Source organism: Marmota monax, unplaced genomic scaffold, assembly GCF_021218885.2.
Source record: "Marmota monax isolate L192 unplaced genomic scaffold, Marmota_monax_Labrador192_F-V1.1 WCK01_AAM20220418_F8-fsc00120, whole genome shotgun sequence".
Lineage (NCBI taxonomy): Eukaryota > Metazoa > Chordata > Mammalia > Rodentia > Sciuridae > Marmota > Marmota monax.
The window spans coordinates 1,161,164-1,178,625 of NW_026694424.1; the positions used below are offsets into that span (position 1 = coordinate 1,161,164).

Sequence of the window (17,462 nt, forward strand, 5' to 3'; positions counted from 1 at the left end):
CTACAAGCCATGCACAGTTCTGCAAGCATGAGTATCCCCTTGCAGAGAGGCAGACACAGCCTTCACCACAAGGTTCCCAAGGTTGAGAACAGGTATGACAAACCCAAAGAAGGGAGAAAGGTATGTGAATGTCACTTCTTTATCCCAAATTCCCTCCTCTCCCAGCGAGGTGAGAAGAGAATAGAATTCTTTGGTTAATGAACATCCTAAGAAACACTGTGAAAAGAAGCCATCCCTTTCTGCCTTCCAACCAGTGGAGAGGAGTGTTTCTCAACTTTTCTTCCCTGTCGGCATATACAACAGATGAAATTCACATGTAATCAAATTAAGACAGGATTCATGTATGGTATTCTAACTACAGGACCATTGTTTCTCTCCCATTCAAAGTGGCCATAATTAATTGCAAGTGACTAAGAGACACAACTTTAGGAATTACCTCCGTTATTTCACTTTAGTTTACTTTGGTAAGGAGGTAACCAATTTACAGATTTCCACTATCTCAATACTATTGATATGCCATCAATTATAAAATATATCTTCAGTTTAATAACTTCTTAGAAAAGAATACATTTAATATGCCTATTGATTTGAAGATAATTACTTCTGGGACTATGGTTCTTGTGTCAACTCACAACTCATTTACATACATATTACATTATGAAATCACAGCTCAGAATGACTGGACCAGTATCAATTTAGAAAGGCTCTGATTCAAAGAAATTTAAAATGATTAATAATTTTCTAACTTCTGGGAAAGGCAGTGAAGTAAGTTTTTGGATCATGTAAAGTACAGTTCTTCAAAACGGTAAGGCTATACTATTCAGTTATAACCCTAGTTTTCTGAGATACTTTTTTATTTTGCGTCTTCATTATAATTTTGCATATATAATCAATTTTTTAAATTTGCATACTTAAACCACTACCATCCTATTTTGTACAAAGGCCCCAGCTTCAGTAGGCCTGAGTTCTATGAAGGGTGCTCTGCATGACTTTTCAATGTTTTATGTAGTATTTCTTAGCATATTTAAGATAAATACAATCTAGGAGCCTGTTTTCCAGAGAATAACAGAAATCCCATGTTATCAGGCATGGTCTGGATGTGAAGTTTTCTAACTACTGAGTGTCTACGGCACACAACTTTCAAACAAGAATAATAAAATTATATTCACTGTAATTTGAACCATAGACAGTGCTGTTTTAGGAAATAGACATCAATAATTATAGCACTATCACAAACATTTTTCTCAGGGTTCACAAAAATTCATCATTATAACCAATAAGCCTGGTAAACTTTTATGCATCAGTATTCACATCCTTAAAAATAAGGAATCCATTTTTCTCTCCATGCATGGAAAAATTTTAGCTAAAATAAGCATCTCTGGGGGCCTAAAGAAATTAGTAGCCTTCCTCCCTCCATAACTATTGTTTTTTTCTCCTCCACTTTATGTCTAAACTTGGTAAAGAAGAGAATAATCTGGCCTGCCAAGGCCAACACAGAGAACAGATTCTTTAATAGTCTAGTGACCTGATGTACTCCATGCTGGGTTGTACCTCTTTTGAAGTTGAGGCACAGACTTTGTGCTAAGAACAATTTCCAATTAATAACCACCTGTCCTAAAAAATTGAAAGTAGTGACTTCTCACTTTCAGATAAGGAAAGATCATGGAGTTCTTTCTTAAAATCAGAGGAGACAGGTTAAGTATCTCCAAACAAATGCAAATTTTTCATAGAAATAGCTAGCATTTACTGAGCACTTCATGTATGAGGAAACATGCAAGATGCTTACTATACATTACTTTCACATAAGAAGTTAAGTAAAATCAATCAAATTTTTCAAAAGCTAACAACATAAAATGGGGAAATCTTCAAAATACAGGAAAAAAACTATTTATTCACATATTTCACAATAAACAAATATCCATTGCACAAAACAACATACCAAATGTTGACAAATCACTTCTCTAGTACCCACCTCCCTTTGAGAATATTCCTTATTAAACAAAATAAAATAAGTAATATTTTTATCATTCTAAAACTCATCTCTTTAACCAGGGCTTTTTGATGATATAACCTAGAGGAAAACTATAATACTTTTTAAGGCAAGTGTTGATTTCTCTAACTCTGAAAAAGAAAATAGGCTTTCTTCTACTAGAACAAAAATTTTAAAAATGGAATTCTCACAAAAATGTAGACCATTATTCACATGCTCCAACAGTGTTAGGTAAGATCACACAAAAAGTAGCTAACTCTCATCTCTAAAAGATAAAATTAATTTTATGCCAATAATATCTTCCTGAGTATCACAATAACAGTTCCCAACAGTCCTATAGGGTTGTACGGCAATATACAGTATAAAAATAATCATATTAACAATGATAGTACTGATTTACAAATGTGTTCTTTCAACAAACAACTTCTTTAATACATCCTCACATTCATGAGATTATACCATAAATCACATTCCAGTGTCTATGTATTTTTTGCTTAACTTGTTCATTCACTGGCATTTTAACAATATCCCTACTGCTTTATTTTTAGAAAGATATGGTACATATTTAAATTTTAATTGTTTTTCATTTCACTGAATAGTTCCAAAAGATATTTGGAAAAGTAATTCTAAATCATCGCAACCAACAAATATTCTCAGGGCTTTTTAAGCATCTAAAAACAAGGAAAAGAAATTTGGGTTTTGATTGTGATAATTTTGGAGCACAATCTGTTATGACACATCTGTAACCATAACAATGAAAATAATAAAACCATCATTTTGACATATATCAGTATTTCACACATCTAAGAACACAAATGCCACTGATAGAACTTTAAAGTCAAAACAGAAGTACAAATCTGAATTAAAAGCATCAAGAAAATGTTCAGAATGTACACATTTGCACACATTTTCAGACAAACTTTCAAAAATTTCACATATTACCAAATGATAATTTTGAATCAAAATGAATGTCAAAAATATTCAAGCTTTGTGAAGACTTACTTTAGTGAAGCAGGAAAAATGGAAGAGTGAAGGGTAACAAGCAGCATATCTCTAGGAGGGGAAGAAATCACACACTGCCTTTATCATAAAACAAAAGTCAATAAGTCAACATTTTAAAAACAATGGCCACCAAGTTAGTCACTATTCAAGAATACACTTCTCAAGTTGAATCCTTAAGAATGTATTCATTCAGATTTTAAACAAACTAAGTTTATCAATCAAAACATATTTCACTCAGAATTCTAATTTTAAGAAGCATAAATTGTAACTTATCAAGGCATAGTCCAAACACTATAATTCTACCATTTAGTTTTTATATTCATCTGAAAAACTTATTATACAAACAGTAGTTCTGCCTTCTTTCTCCAGAGTAAATGTCCCTAATGTCTAAACTTAAGTTGCAATCAAAAAGATTCAAATAACTCCTTTCTGCATATTGCTTCATCGGGCTTTGATAAAAACAGAGCCATCTGGTGGGGTAGCACCATCCTCCTTCTCAGTTACAGTCTCAACAGTCCCAGAAGCTGACACAATAACCATTGTTTTATTTGCTGAAACTGTCTTCTGTTTTTCAGCAATAGCTGCACAAACAGCAACAATCTCATCGCTTTCAAAGTCATAGTCAGGAATTGACTTTGGTGAAAAATGTGTTCCTTCAGATGGTGCTTCACTTTTCTTAATCCTCTGTGCTACTTTCTGCTGCTCCTGAAGTGTTCTTGCCCAAGAAAGGTCTTCTTTCCATAGTTCAGGGTTCATTGGATAGATATGAAGGGCTACCTGAAAACTTCGAATTGCCTGGGAAAAAACAGGTGAAAGTTTTTCATTTATTTTGTTTCTAAAATTCAGTATATATCTCTGAGAGTGTAGGTATACTGATTGACACCTACACATACATAATGCATTATTTTAATGTATGAGAACATTAAGGAGAGAAACTGGGGCTTTGTTCTAACCACTGGGTGATTACAGTAGAAAAAAATCACAGAGTATGAAAGAAAGTAACTGGTACAATGCTGATGGACTAAACACCAGTAAAACAGAGGTACAAAAGTTCAAGACAAAGCAAATATATTGTTTGACCTTTATAGACCACCAAATATACAAAGGGAAATTTCCTAGGCTAACCCACAATCAGAAAGATATCAGAAATATATACTATTAGAGCCAAGAGCTTAGATCTTGGTAATGCTAACATTTACTGAGTGGTTGCTATGTTCTAGGCACTATTCTGGTTTATTTCACTTAGCATATTGTTTTCAAAGTCCATACATGATGTACCATGTGTCAGTCAATATTTCATTTATTGTTACCGCTAAATAATGGTTCAGTAAATAGATATATCACATTTTGCTGATAAAAAAATTTAAGAAATAAGCAACAGATGTTAAGAAATAAAAAATATTAAAAAGTACCAAACAGAAATCATTGATTCTAAAATAACTAGAAATAACATTGAAAAAATAACCAGAGGGGTTCAACATCAGACTAGAACAAGCAAAAGAAAGGACCAGTGAACTCGGTTACTATAATTATGAAGTCAGAGAAATGAAAGAGGGTGGGAGAAGGGGGGGGTAAGAGAGGGAGAAAGAAACATGTGAGGAAAGCTTAAGGGATCTATGAGACACCATCAAGTGGACTAATATGTACATTCTAGGAGTCCAAGAAGGAGTAGACAGAACAGAGGAAAGACTATAAAACTTAGTCAAAGAACAGTGACTGAAAATTTTTCAAATCTGGAAAAGGAGATTAAACATTCAGATCTGAGGAACCCCAAGGGATCCTTGAATATTATTAAACAGAAAGAAATCCACAAAAGACATAATCACACTGTCAATGATCAAAAACAAAAGAGAAACCTTTGAAAGCAGCAAGAGGAAAACAACTGGATACACACACACACACACACACACACACACGTAACTCCAATAAGACTATCAGAATATTTCTTAACAGAAAACTTTCAGGCCAGAAGGTGGTAAAGTGTTGAACAAAAAAACAAAAAGCAAGGGGAAAAAAGCCAACCAAGAATACTATATCTGGAAAAACTGCCCTTTGAAAACAGAGAGATAAAATCTTTCTGAAGCAAACAAAAGCAAAGGGAGTTCATCACCACTAGTCTACCTTATGTGAAATGCTACAGGAAGTTCAAGTTAAAATGAAACACAACAGCTTAAGAAAGTATAAAATTTGCTGGTAAATGTGAATACATAAATATATACAGAATATTATAATACTATAATAATGGGAGGCAATCCACTGAATTCTATTATAAAAGTGAAAAGATAAAAGTATTAAAATTGCATAATATAAATAGATTGATTTGTACAACAACACAAACCATGGAAGGAAATAATGCTGTTAATTTTTTATGTGACTAAACTTAAAAAACTAAGATAAAGTTATAAGATATTTTATATGTGCCTCATGACAATTACGAAGAAAATACTTGCATAAATTACTAAAAAGAAAAAGGAATCAGCCAGGTGGTGGCACATGCCTGTAATCCCAGCAGCTTGAGAGGCTGAGATAGGAGTATGGCGAGTTCAAAGAAAGCCTCAGCAAAAAGCGAGGTACTAAGCAACCCAGTGAGACCCTGTCTCTAAATAAAATATAAATCAGGGCTGGGGATGTGGCTCAGTGGTAGAGTGCCCCTGAGTTCAATCCCCAGTACCCAACCCCCAAAAAGAAAAAGGAATCAAAGCATAGCAACACAAAAACATCAAAATACAAAGAAAGTAGCAAGAGAGGAAAGACAGAAAACAGAACTATACAACAAATAGAAAATAATTTAAAAAAGAATCAACAATTCTTTAAAGAAGAATTATGCCAATTATTCTCAAGTTATAACAAAAATTGAGCAAGAATAAACACTTGTAAACTCATTTTATGGTAACTGTAAATCCTTCCCTATCAATTAGTTATTAGAGCAGCAAAAATAGTATGAACAGGGATGGTTATAAAAATAAATATACTGAGTAAAATGGAAAAAAGCTTAAAACTTTTAGCTAGATTTGCTATGAAAAAAGACTCAAAAATGAAAAATTAAAGAGGAAATACTGAAACTGATGCCACAGAAATACAAAGGATCATAAGAAACTACTATGAATAATTACATGCCAACAACTGCATAACTTAGAAAAAATGAGTAAAATTCCTAAAAATATATAACTTACCAAGACTGAACTGTGAAGAAGTACCAAGTCTTAACATACCTATAACTAGTACAGAGACTGAATTGATAATTCTTTAAAGAAGAATTAATGCCAGTTCTTCTCAAAGTTATGATAAAAACTGAGCAAGAGTGAACGCTGGCAAACTTGTTTTATGAGGCCTGCCTTACCATAATAGCAAAGGCAAACAGAGACAACCTAAGAAAACTACAGGCCAATATACCTCATAAAAATAAGATGCAAACATCCTCAACAAAACACTAGCAAATCAAATTCCAGAGTAGCACTCTCATTTCTCTGCAGCACTACTTCTAATAGCCAATATGGAAGCAACCTAACTGCCTGTCAACAGATGAATGGATAAGAAAATTTGGTGTATATATAGGTCATTGCTCAGCCTTACAAAAGGCTGCAGTAAACTCTGCAATATAAAACCACATGGATGGAACCCTGATGACATCATGCTAAGCAAAACAAGTTAGTTATAAAAGGACAAATATTGTATAATTCCATTTGAATGAGATCTAAAACAGTCAAATTAACAGAATCAACAAACAGAATGGTTATTGGTGACAGCTAAAGAGATAAATTGTAAACACCTTCTGTAGAAGATCATACCAATAGTTAACAATTCTGTATTACAGACTTAAAATTTTGATGATAGATCTTATGATATCACTTAAACATACCAAAAATTAATAAAACTCTTAAATTTTATTTTTTGAAGCAAAATTCCTTCTTGATTTCTCAACTCTTACCTTAAGTGTCCCAATATAACACTTATAAAAGGCTGTAATTCAAATTTGACTCTGCTATTTAATATCAGAAAATATAATGCAGCCAAACTCAAAATCAACAGTAATTAATTTAACTAAAAATGCACAAGTAAAAATTTTTCCCCCCAGTGGCTATTCACTTTATTCAACTATTTTGACCAAATCAGTAGAGACAATTCCTTCATTTTTTTCCATTAAGAATCTTCTCTCTCTCCCTCTCTCTCTCTCTCTCTCTCTCTCTCTCTCTCGCACAAGTAAAATTTTTAAACACTTCAATATCTTCCTTTTGGAAATTATCTCATACAACCCCATTATAATGATAATTACAAGAGGGGAACTAGAAACTTTCACTAGAAGTTTGCTTACACAAAATATTAAAACCATTAGTAAAATAAAACTTGGACAACAGAGAAAACATTAGTAAATAAATAAATAAATCATATATTGGCATGAAGAAAAATCAAAAGCTAAAAATGAGTTATGAGAGACTGAAATTGGAGACCTCAAAACTAGTTCCACACTGAAGGCTAAGGACCATGAGAAGCTAATCCAATCATGCTTCCCAGCACTGGTACACCTCCTGGTATTTCTTGCTTTTCCTAATCTACTTTCCATTCCAACTTCTCCAGGATAAATAATCTTATATATTCCTTTCTCCACAACTCCATTCCTTTACACAGAATGATTCTCTTCAGCTTTCTCATTAATTCATCCTTCCTTTTCTTAAACTAGGACTATAATGAAGTCCAATCCTACCTTTTCTCTCTCTCTCTCTCTCCCACCCCCCCATATCATTGCCTCTCACCTCTCTACATTTCCTAAGTATTTTCCAGTCTAGACACCCAACTCTCAGAAAACCTAAATAATTATTCATGGAGATATACCCAACTCTTGACATTTAATCTTAAGTAACTTTTAATTTTTATTCATGTGTTTTCTTATGTTTTTGTCCTTAAAGGTAATACAGCAGTAAGGACGGTCAGATGTTAGGAATTTCAGATTGCTTTCAAAAATATTTTTCATAAAGTCCCTTCCTTATGACAGTCTGAATAAAATCCTTTAACATTTAACCATTCCAGACTTTTAAAAGAACAGCTTAAATCTATATAAAAATTACAAATTGAGATTTTTCCAAGTTAGAGCCCTAAACAATTACATTTAAATGGGGAATGGATCCTTAGCATTCTTCGGAGTCTGTCTCTCCTCTGCATGGCTGTGCTCCATGGTCTTGCCCTGCTGACATTGTAAGATTGATCTGCTCAGCTTTTCTCTCATGGCTCCTACCATACAAAACTTTCTTCAGCTCCTGATATGCTTTCTCCCACAGCCTAGCATTCCCCTGAGCTTCCTTCACCCTTAACCCAGTAAGTCCCTAATTTTCAAATCTGCGAATATTCCAATAAAATTGACACAGGTTGCAAATCAAAAAATAAATAAATAAATAAATAAATAAAAATGGGGAAGGGAGATAACACTTTCAATTTCTCCAAAACCTCACGACAGGATCTATTTATAGGGGGGCAAAAAGCAAAACAGGTGAACATATGGTACTCTTATTCAAAAAACTTCAAATATTAAATAACTTCATTTTTATTAGCTTTTTTCTTACTGAACTACATTTTCCCTATAAAAAACAATTATTGCTAAGCACTATGTTCTAGAGATTTTTTTTCCATTACCAAAAACAATAAGTGAAATAGACAATGATTTTTAAGTTTTTAATAAAAAGGATATGAAAAAAAATAGCATTTTATGATAGGTCCCCTGACCTCCACTGCTCTATTAGGAAAAAAAAAAACCTGAATTTCTTTTGTGCCAACTCCGGAATGATTTAAGTCTTCAGGTGAAAAAAAAAAAAAGAGAGAGAGAAATGATAATGCTAAATGACAGGAAAAGAAAATGATACTTTGTTAAACTGGTTTTCATCAACATTGGATGTCCTTTGAGATTATCACTTTCGAGTTACTTTTGTCTAATTATTTTCTCATTAAAAATCCTTATTATTTCTGAGAATTTGACAAACACTTTTCTGTGAATAAAAAATAATAATAATATCCTTATAAGAGTACCAGAAAAATCTAAGTCGTCCACAGTTTATTAAAATCATTGTTAGTAACATTAAATTCAGGATTTATCAAGGAGCCCATACTTTAAAGCTTTTAAGATTTGTTTTATTTTTAAATGTAAAAGACTAATAAACCATAAAAAGTCATTAATTCAGTTAATGATAAACGAGTTATTTGTCATTATTATATCTGCAAACACTTCTACAGATATTACACTGTTGAAAAATAAAAAGAAGATAGTTTTCACAGCCAATTCTTACCTAGTTATTTTTATTAGCCTTTGCTACCAACAAGGTACAGTTCAGACATGTTAAGAGATGCACTTAGGGAGACCAATAGAATAGAAGAAGGGGATGGGGCGGCGGGGAGGGAGGGGAGGAAAAGCAGAAGTACTGGGGAATGAAACTGATCAAATTATACTGTTTTAAGAACTTACCTCAACATTGTAAAAGCTATCTACGCTAAGCCTCAGGCCAGCATCATTCTAAATGGAGAAAAATTGAAGGGATTCCTTCTAAAATCTGGAACAAGACAGGGATGCCCTCTCTCACCACTTGTATTCAATATAGTTCTGGAAGCACTAGCCAGAGCAATCAGACAAATGAAAGAAATTAAAGGATGGGGGGGGGGGGGAGGGTACACTCATATATTGCTGGTGGGACTGCAAATTGGTGCAGCCAATTTGGAAAGCAGTAGGAGATTCCTTTTAAAGCTGGGAATGTAACCACCATTTGATACAGCTATTCCTCTTCTCAGACTATACCCAAAAGACCTAAAAACAGCATACTACAGGGACACAGCCACATCAATGTTTACAGCAGCATAATTCACAATAGCTAGAATGTGGAAACAACCTAGATGCCCTTCAATGGATGAATGAATTAAAAAAAATGTGGCATATATACACAATGGAATATTACTCAGCACTAAAAAATAACAAGATCATGGCATTTGCAGGCAAATGGATGGCATTAGAGCAGATTATGCTAAGTGAAGTTAGCCAATCCCTAAAAAACAAATGCCGAATGTCTTCTCTGATATAAGGGGGTGACTCAAAATGGATTAGGGAGGAAGAGCATGAGAAGAAGATTATCAATAAATAGGGAAGAGAAGTGGGAGGGAACGGGAGGGAGAAGGGGAATTGCACGGAAGATGGAAGGAGACCCTCATCGTTATACAGAATACGTGTATGACAATGTGAGGAAAAAGAAAAAAAAAAGAAGTGTGTCACATTAGATTGGGTAAAGAGAAGTGAGGGGAGGGGAGGGGAGGGGAAGGGGGGAAAGGAAGGACAGCAGAATAAAATAGACATTATTATTGCTGTATGTATATATGTGACTGCATGACCAATGTGATTCTGCAACCTGTACACTCAGAAAAATGAGAAATTATACCCCATTTGATTCAAATATATGATATGTCAAGATCTTTGTACTGTCATGTTTAACTAATTAAAACAAATTTAAAAAAATAAAATAAATAAAAATATTGAACAATGAATAAATTATAAATAAATTGCTTAAAAAAACTGCAGTCTGAAAACCTCTTTTTTGATAGTTTTTTTTCAATTATTCACATTTAATATTATTATTGATTTGGTTGTATTTGCATTTGTCATTAAATTTTTGATTTCTAAAAAAATTTATACTGTTTTATTGTGTGTACATATGTTATAATCGTACAATTATGTATAATTATAATGTGCCAATAAAGGAAAAAAAAGAGATGCACTTAGTACCATTGATAGTAAATTTCACATAATGACTATTTTATTTTCATAAGTTTCTACCCTTCCCCACTTTCCCCTAAGTCCAGCAACTTTTCAGTTTAAATATCTGAATATCATTTATCTCCCATATTCTTCTTTTCCCTACAAAATCTATTAGTGGCTTCATCTCCATGATAACACTGTTATCACTTTATAATGCAGTAAACCTAATGATCCAAAGAACAAAGCCAGAAGTTGCTTATTGTCTGTTTAAATATGGTTAACCAAATGCTAATGTTTTAAGTTAAATTTTTGTTTTTAGTTTTCATGATACCAAATAGCTAAAAAATACTCTTATCCTGATATAATTGGTGCTAATAATCATAAAAGATATTCAGTAATAGCTTTGATCTGTGTTTATAAAATAATGCTTTTATTTTTTTTATTTTTTTTTTATTTTATTTATTTTATTTTTAATTTTTTATTGTGGGTTGTTCAAAACATTACAAATTTCTTGACGTATCATATTCCACACTTTGATTCAAGTGGGTTATGAACTCCCACCTTCACCCCATACACAGATTGTAGAATCACATCAGTTACACATCCATTGATTTACATATTGCCATACTAGTGTCTGTTGTGCTCCGCTGCCTTTCCCATCCTCCACCCTCCCCCCTCCCCACCTCTCCCCTCCCCTCCCCTCCTCTCTCTCTACCTCCTCCACTGTATAACCCTGAGGGTCTCCTTCCATTACCATGCAATTTCCCTTCTCTCTCCCTTTCCCTCCCACCTCTCATCCCTGTTAAATGTTAATCTTCTTCTCCTGCTCTTCGTTAAAGAGGTGATTTTGTATTTATTTTTTATACAGACTTGAGAAATGACTACTTGCCTTCAGGTTTGGTTGATCAAAAATATGTCAAAATAAACTTTAAAATTCAGAATTATAATGATTCTGACATCCTTACCAGGACTATCTCTCCTAATCCAAGCTGAGCACGCCCCAAAGTTTGCCAAGACTCCCATGAATGTGGGTTTCGTTGTACAGCCATTTCTGCAGCATGTACTGCTGGGAACATTTCATGAAGAGACATCAGAACCTATAAGCCAAAAGGAAGAAGAAGAGAAAAACTGTGAGTAATATATATATAAACTAATAAACTACTGATTAATAAACGAAGATTTTCATTTCTTGAGTATATTTTAATCTGGTAAACATAGCATTTCAGTGGTTTTTATCCCTCCTTTGCTATTTGAGATCAGAAATTTAATCTTTTCTCTCCTAAAAAAACAAGAAAATAAAACTCTCCCTTTCCAGCTACTGAATTCTATGTCTATCTGGTCAAAACCAAGTGGTCCTATTCTGGACATGGTAATTCAGATCTATTTGAACTCCCATTTCCACTTTTATTTATTCCATTTACAATGTGTTTGTTAAGAAAACTCCAAGCTTTGCTGTTCAAGGAGGTAAATTAATTTGTTCAACCAGCCATCCTGTCCCTAGTGAACATCTCCCTCATGTGAAAATTATTTTGACACTCCACAGACATCCTCATAACTGGGCTTTTCAAACAATAAAAACCAGAAAAATCAGGGAGTTCAAGTCTTCTCCACTTTTAGTCTATGAGAGAGGGTTGGGTTTTATCTATAATTGTTGGGGGCATTAACTTTTTAGAACATTTTTTATGACAGCATCATTATCAGGCTCCAAATTAAAGTTTTCATACAGTTTGCCCTAAATTATGCCTTATTATATAAATATTTTAAGATCGAGAAATGAAGGTCCTCATAGCACTTGCTTCAGGACATAATTTATTCAAGCTTTTCTGGATAAACTAAAATCAAATTAATAAAGCATGTGTTTCATGTTTGACGTCATTATCTGAAAAACATTTATTAGGCACCCAGATCAAGGATGAACTCTACCAAAAATGTGGTTAATGTTCTGAGACTTTTGAAGTTGCTTGGATAGCCTAATTTGAGTGCTCAGAGGTTTTCTTTATAGACTTTCCTACAAAATACTAAAAAATGTATTTTTAAAGACAACTGTAACTTTTAAACTATTAATAAGGTGCATCTAATCTAACCATTGCTAGGGCCTCAGCCATTTTTAGAGAAATTTCATGCAGAACCCAATTCATCCTAATTTTGAAGAAAAATAAGCTATAGGTGCTCCACTACAATGTAACTTTTTAAAAGATATAATTGATTAGATATAAGTATATGGATATCTTATAATTAGGTTAAATAACAGTTACATTCATTGTTAAGGCAAATAAATTTCTAATTTTATTTATATGGCAGAGCCATAAATATTATGATAAAAATTTTAAATAAATTATATTTGTAAAAGAAAAATGGGAGGAAACACTATTTTGGTTCATCACTGCTCACCAAACAAACAGCATAATTTCACAATCAAAGTGAAATTTTGCAAATTATTACCTGTGATTTCATCTCATAGAGGGTAGCATCATTTGGGGTTAACTGTAGTGCTTCATCCCACTTCTGAATTGCCTCCCGATATCTGTAGTTATTAAAGTTACATTAATATCACATTTTTAATGTCTTTAAGAATAGATGAACAAATTTTAAAAATTAGATATTAGGAAAGAAATATCTCTGCTTTGGAACTGATAATGTTACAAAATCCAGAAAAAATAAAGAGATGAAAGGAAAGGACAGCAAAGAGAAAATGCAAGACACAAATAAAAGAGATCTTAAAAATTTTTCTCCAAGATTTTTATTTTCTGGGTTGAGAAATCACCACCAGATTCATTCCCTCCCCACCATAAACTCATAGTTGGCATGTGTTTATATTCCCTTTAGATGCATATAAATTTTCTGATAAATTTATAATCCAGTTGCAACTGGGTCCTGCTATAGAAATCTAGCAGAGAGAGATGATGATTTAAGAATCTGCCAGGTAATTTTGTAAAAAATTCTTCAGTTTTAAATTTCTTTGTCTATAGGAAAGAACAAAGGGAAGAAACTATATCTGTTTTTGCTCATCACAGCAAGCTTATAAGAAATGGGTGAAATGAACTAAAACAACATGGAGATTACCTCCACTACCACATTTTCACTGATGTTTTCCTAATGGGTCTCTTGTGCTCTAAGGCTATTTTGTCCATTAACATCTCTTCCTGGACCCAACAGCTCAAACCCAGTATGACCAAATCTGACCTCAGCCTACTCCATGCCAAATCTGCAGAAACATAAAAGCACTTCTCTTTTTAAAAAATAAAGCTTCTACAAAGTTCCAGATTTTGAACCACTGATGTATTAGGTACAAAATTATGTCATAGTGTATCTGTCACATCTATCTTATTAACTTTTATCATGCACTGTCTTCTCTTGAATCACTTCTTGGTTTTTTTCCCAAAACTTTTCATTTCCTGTGTATGTGTTCCTGTGCATAATTTTGTACCTAATATAATCAGCAACAGACTGAACATAATCATAGCAATCCCATAAGATTACAATGAAACTGAAAAGTATCAATCACCTAGTGACTCAGTAGCTGTCCTAATGTCATAGTGTAGTGTATTGCTCACATTTGTGGTGATATTGGTATAAACAAACCTACTGCACTTCCAGTCATATGAAAGTATAGCAGATAAGATAATTTTAACCAAAAAAACATGTCACTGGTTTATATATTCACTGTGCCATACTTTTTATTGTTATTTTAGAGTGTACTCCTTATACTTATAAAAATAAGTTTACTGTAAAAGAATGTGCAGCATTATACCAGAAGCAACTTCATACACCTTGTTCTTACTGAGAGTCTTGAGAGCATGTCAAGTTATTGACCTATATTATCCAGCTTTGTGTAAAGTGTACACTTACCATGTTCCCACAATAAAATGCCTAATGACATGTCTCAAAATATGTACACAATGTTAAGCAATGCATAACTGTATATGAAGATTCAAACCAAACACAACAAAATGTCAGCTAGTCTACATAGATCATTATCCAAGCAAGGTGCACAGAACTAAACAAATAAAAGAAGAACCTGAGGGAAAATAGAACGCTAAAGTCCATTAGAAATATACATTTTCACCTGAGTGAAAACACTTTCACTGAGTTCCTTTATTAGGATATAATACAAATAGGCAATACCATTTCCAAGGTCTTATACCATCTTAACAAAGCACAAATCAGATCTCTAAGAGCTTCACTAACTTAATTTTTTTTTCTCTATGAAAGATTCTCCCCTACCCAAGCATTTGTCTAGAGCCAGGTTTCCCAAGTGGGAAGTTATAGGAGACATGCAGTCTCACTAGCTGCTTTCTGTCAGTTCTTTCAATTGGCATATTCCTCTGAAATGCTACTTCCATTGCTCTGCTTTCCATGTACTTGAACACTTCTGCGACATGTCAGAATATGTTCATTATGCTGCCCTATACAGGTCTCAGTGGATGACATACAATTCTCCATATGAACCCTGTTATTAGGTAGTGGTAGACATGAGTTGGTTAAAATACTATGTCTTATGTAAGCTCCTGGTTACCCTGAGTGGGAATTTGAGGCTCACAGTTATCTTCAGATAATTTATATATTGCTGTTAGCTTATAACCTGCCCCATGCATTTCAGAATATGAAGTTACCATTTAAGATTTCTATTCAGGTGTCATTGAAATTTAAGATAACACAAAATTCTTTATGAATTCCAATTCCTCCATTAAAATGCTATAAACTAAATGGAATTCATTGATTAGCTACTTTTCTATAGTCATCACCTATCAGATCACGTTGCTTGGATTCTAGAGGCCAATTCTAATATCTTTTCCTTTCCTGTTCCCCTCAGATAATGTGGTAAATGGTACTTGTGAAAAAGACAGATAGTAGAAAAAAGATGCAAGGACCTCACCTGAGTACACAAATTAGAAGATGAAAAAGGAACTTACAGAGAAGGAATGAGAAAGTCATTCTGAACTCTCCTGGTGGACTCCTTGAAAGAGTAAAATCCACAGCATGCAGGTAGGAGAGAAAGGGAAAGAGGAGGAAGGCAGGGTTTGCAGAGATTCCAGTGGACTTTACTTCCTTCTCTGAACTACACATTTGTATCTTTTAAGGCAGCCTAAAACTACAAATCGATGTCAACTACTAAAACACACCGTCAACCAATATTGTGCATTCAATGTTTTTTTTTAATACAAAATGTCTTTAAATGAGCTCTTCCTTGTATTCTATAACTGAGTAAATGATAATTGTTTTTATATTAAAAACTGTTTTCTGGGTATCAAATAAAGAAGAATCAGATAATAGACAAAACACATCCATACACATACAAGACACTCTATAATTTCACCACACAAAAATCACAACCATAGTTAATATAACTTAACATAGCTAATATTTTATTGTATATTCTAACAGGGTTTTTTCAAAGTATACTGTACAACTCACACACACGCATTAAACATTTTCTCCATGTCTTTATATGACTAAAGGTTTCTGTCTATAGCATAATGCTTAAAGGGTGATTACTATTAAAACAGCAAAACTTACACAATAAATTCTCTGTTGTCAGACATTAAAAATTGTTCTTTGACCACAATAATTCCCTTTTGGAAAGAATTAGACAAAGAATAAATCATTCAAGAAAATAAACTATATTTGGGGGCCAAATATAATATGCATCTTATTTATATCTGATATAAAACTGATGAAGATGAGATCACCTCAGAGGGAAGGTTATATAACTCAATATATAAATTTTACTGATTTCTGATAATTAAGAACACAGCTAATGAAAAAGAAATACACATTATATTTACTCATCTATCTTATTCCTCTTCAGATATTCTATTAATATGCTCTGCCAGCCTTACAAAGAATACAGTTCAATTTCCAGTTGGCTTGGTTATTAGAATTAGTTATCTCTAAAATTTAAATATCATTAATACCCTTTAAATATAAGTTCATATCTCAAATATGAATCATATTAAGGCTGCCCAATTCTCCAGGAACTAGCCTACATGTTTAACAAAAAATATTAGGATTTAAATTTTTTTTTAAGTTTTGCAGCTAAGGAATAACCCCTTATTGATAAATAAAATATTAGACTCTCATGTCCTTTATCTTCAATTTAGTCTTCAAAACACACATATACACATACTCTTAAAATCTCTATTTAAAATGAATAATTATTTTTAACTTACAAACTATGGAAACAATAAGAAAACATGTAAATGAACACTTAATTATTTTCAGAACCTTTGTGAAGAAACGTTAGAACTTTTTTCTTTCAAAAACTTGGAAATATGATCAGCCAATTTCTGAATAATACAAATGAGTAAACATTTCCAAAAATTGTTATAAAATATTATAAAAACTTGGCCTTAAGTGTGGTCTACCTTATGTTTCAGGTCTACTATCTGAAAATTCTTGGAATAGACTCATATATATATATATATATATATATATATATGTATATATATATATATATACACACACATATATATATATATATACTCCTCCCATTTGTTCTGGGTTGGAGGCCACTAACAGGTCTTCTTTCAGGCAAAGATTACATAACCACGTTAATGATAAGAAATGGCGGGGGGGGGGGGACAGTGTAACAACAACCAGTTTTAAAAGGTTAAAGCTATTGATACTGAAATGGGTAAGCAGCCTAAGTTCCAATGTCATGTCCTCAAAAAGCTCCTCTCTTTATAGCAACAACTACAATCTAAAATGTGATTTATCTGCTTCTTTATTACCTATTTTTCCATCTAA

General features: G+C 32.9%; 1 protein-coding gene across 4 annotated transcripts in view; it reads right to left on the reverse strand.

The window, feature by feature from the left end:
• Positions 1 to 1,871: 1,871 nt before the first annotated feature.
• Positions 1,872 to 17,462, reverse strand: part of Ttc33 (tetratricopeptide repeat domain 33) — a 50,938-nt gene continuing 35,347 nt past the window's right edge. For all 4 annotated transcript variants that reach the window (XM_046468264.2, XM_046468263.2, XM_046468266.1 and 1 more), the window contains exons 3-5: positions 13,158 to 13,239; positions 11,681 to 11,812; positions 1,872 to 3,787 (exon numbers count right to left, since the gene is read on the reverse strand). In XM_046468264.2, coding sequence (XP_046324220.1) covers positions 3,434 to 3,787; positions 11,681 to 11,812; positions 13,158 to 13,239 — 568 coding nt within the window. In that variant the 3' untranslated portion in view covers positions 1,872 to 3,433. The remainder of the gene's footprint in view (positions 3,788 to 11,680; positions 11,813 to 13,157; positions 13,240 to 17,462) is intronic.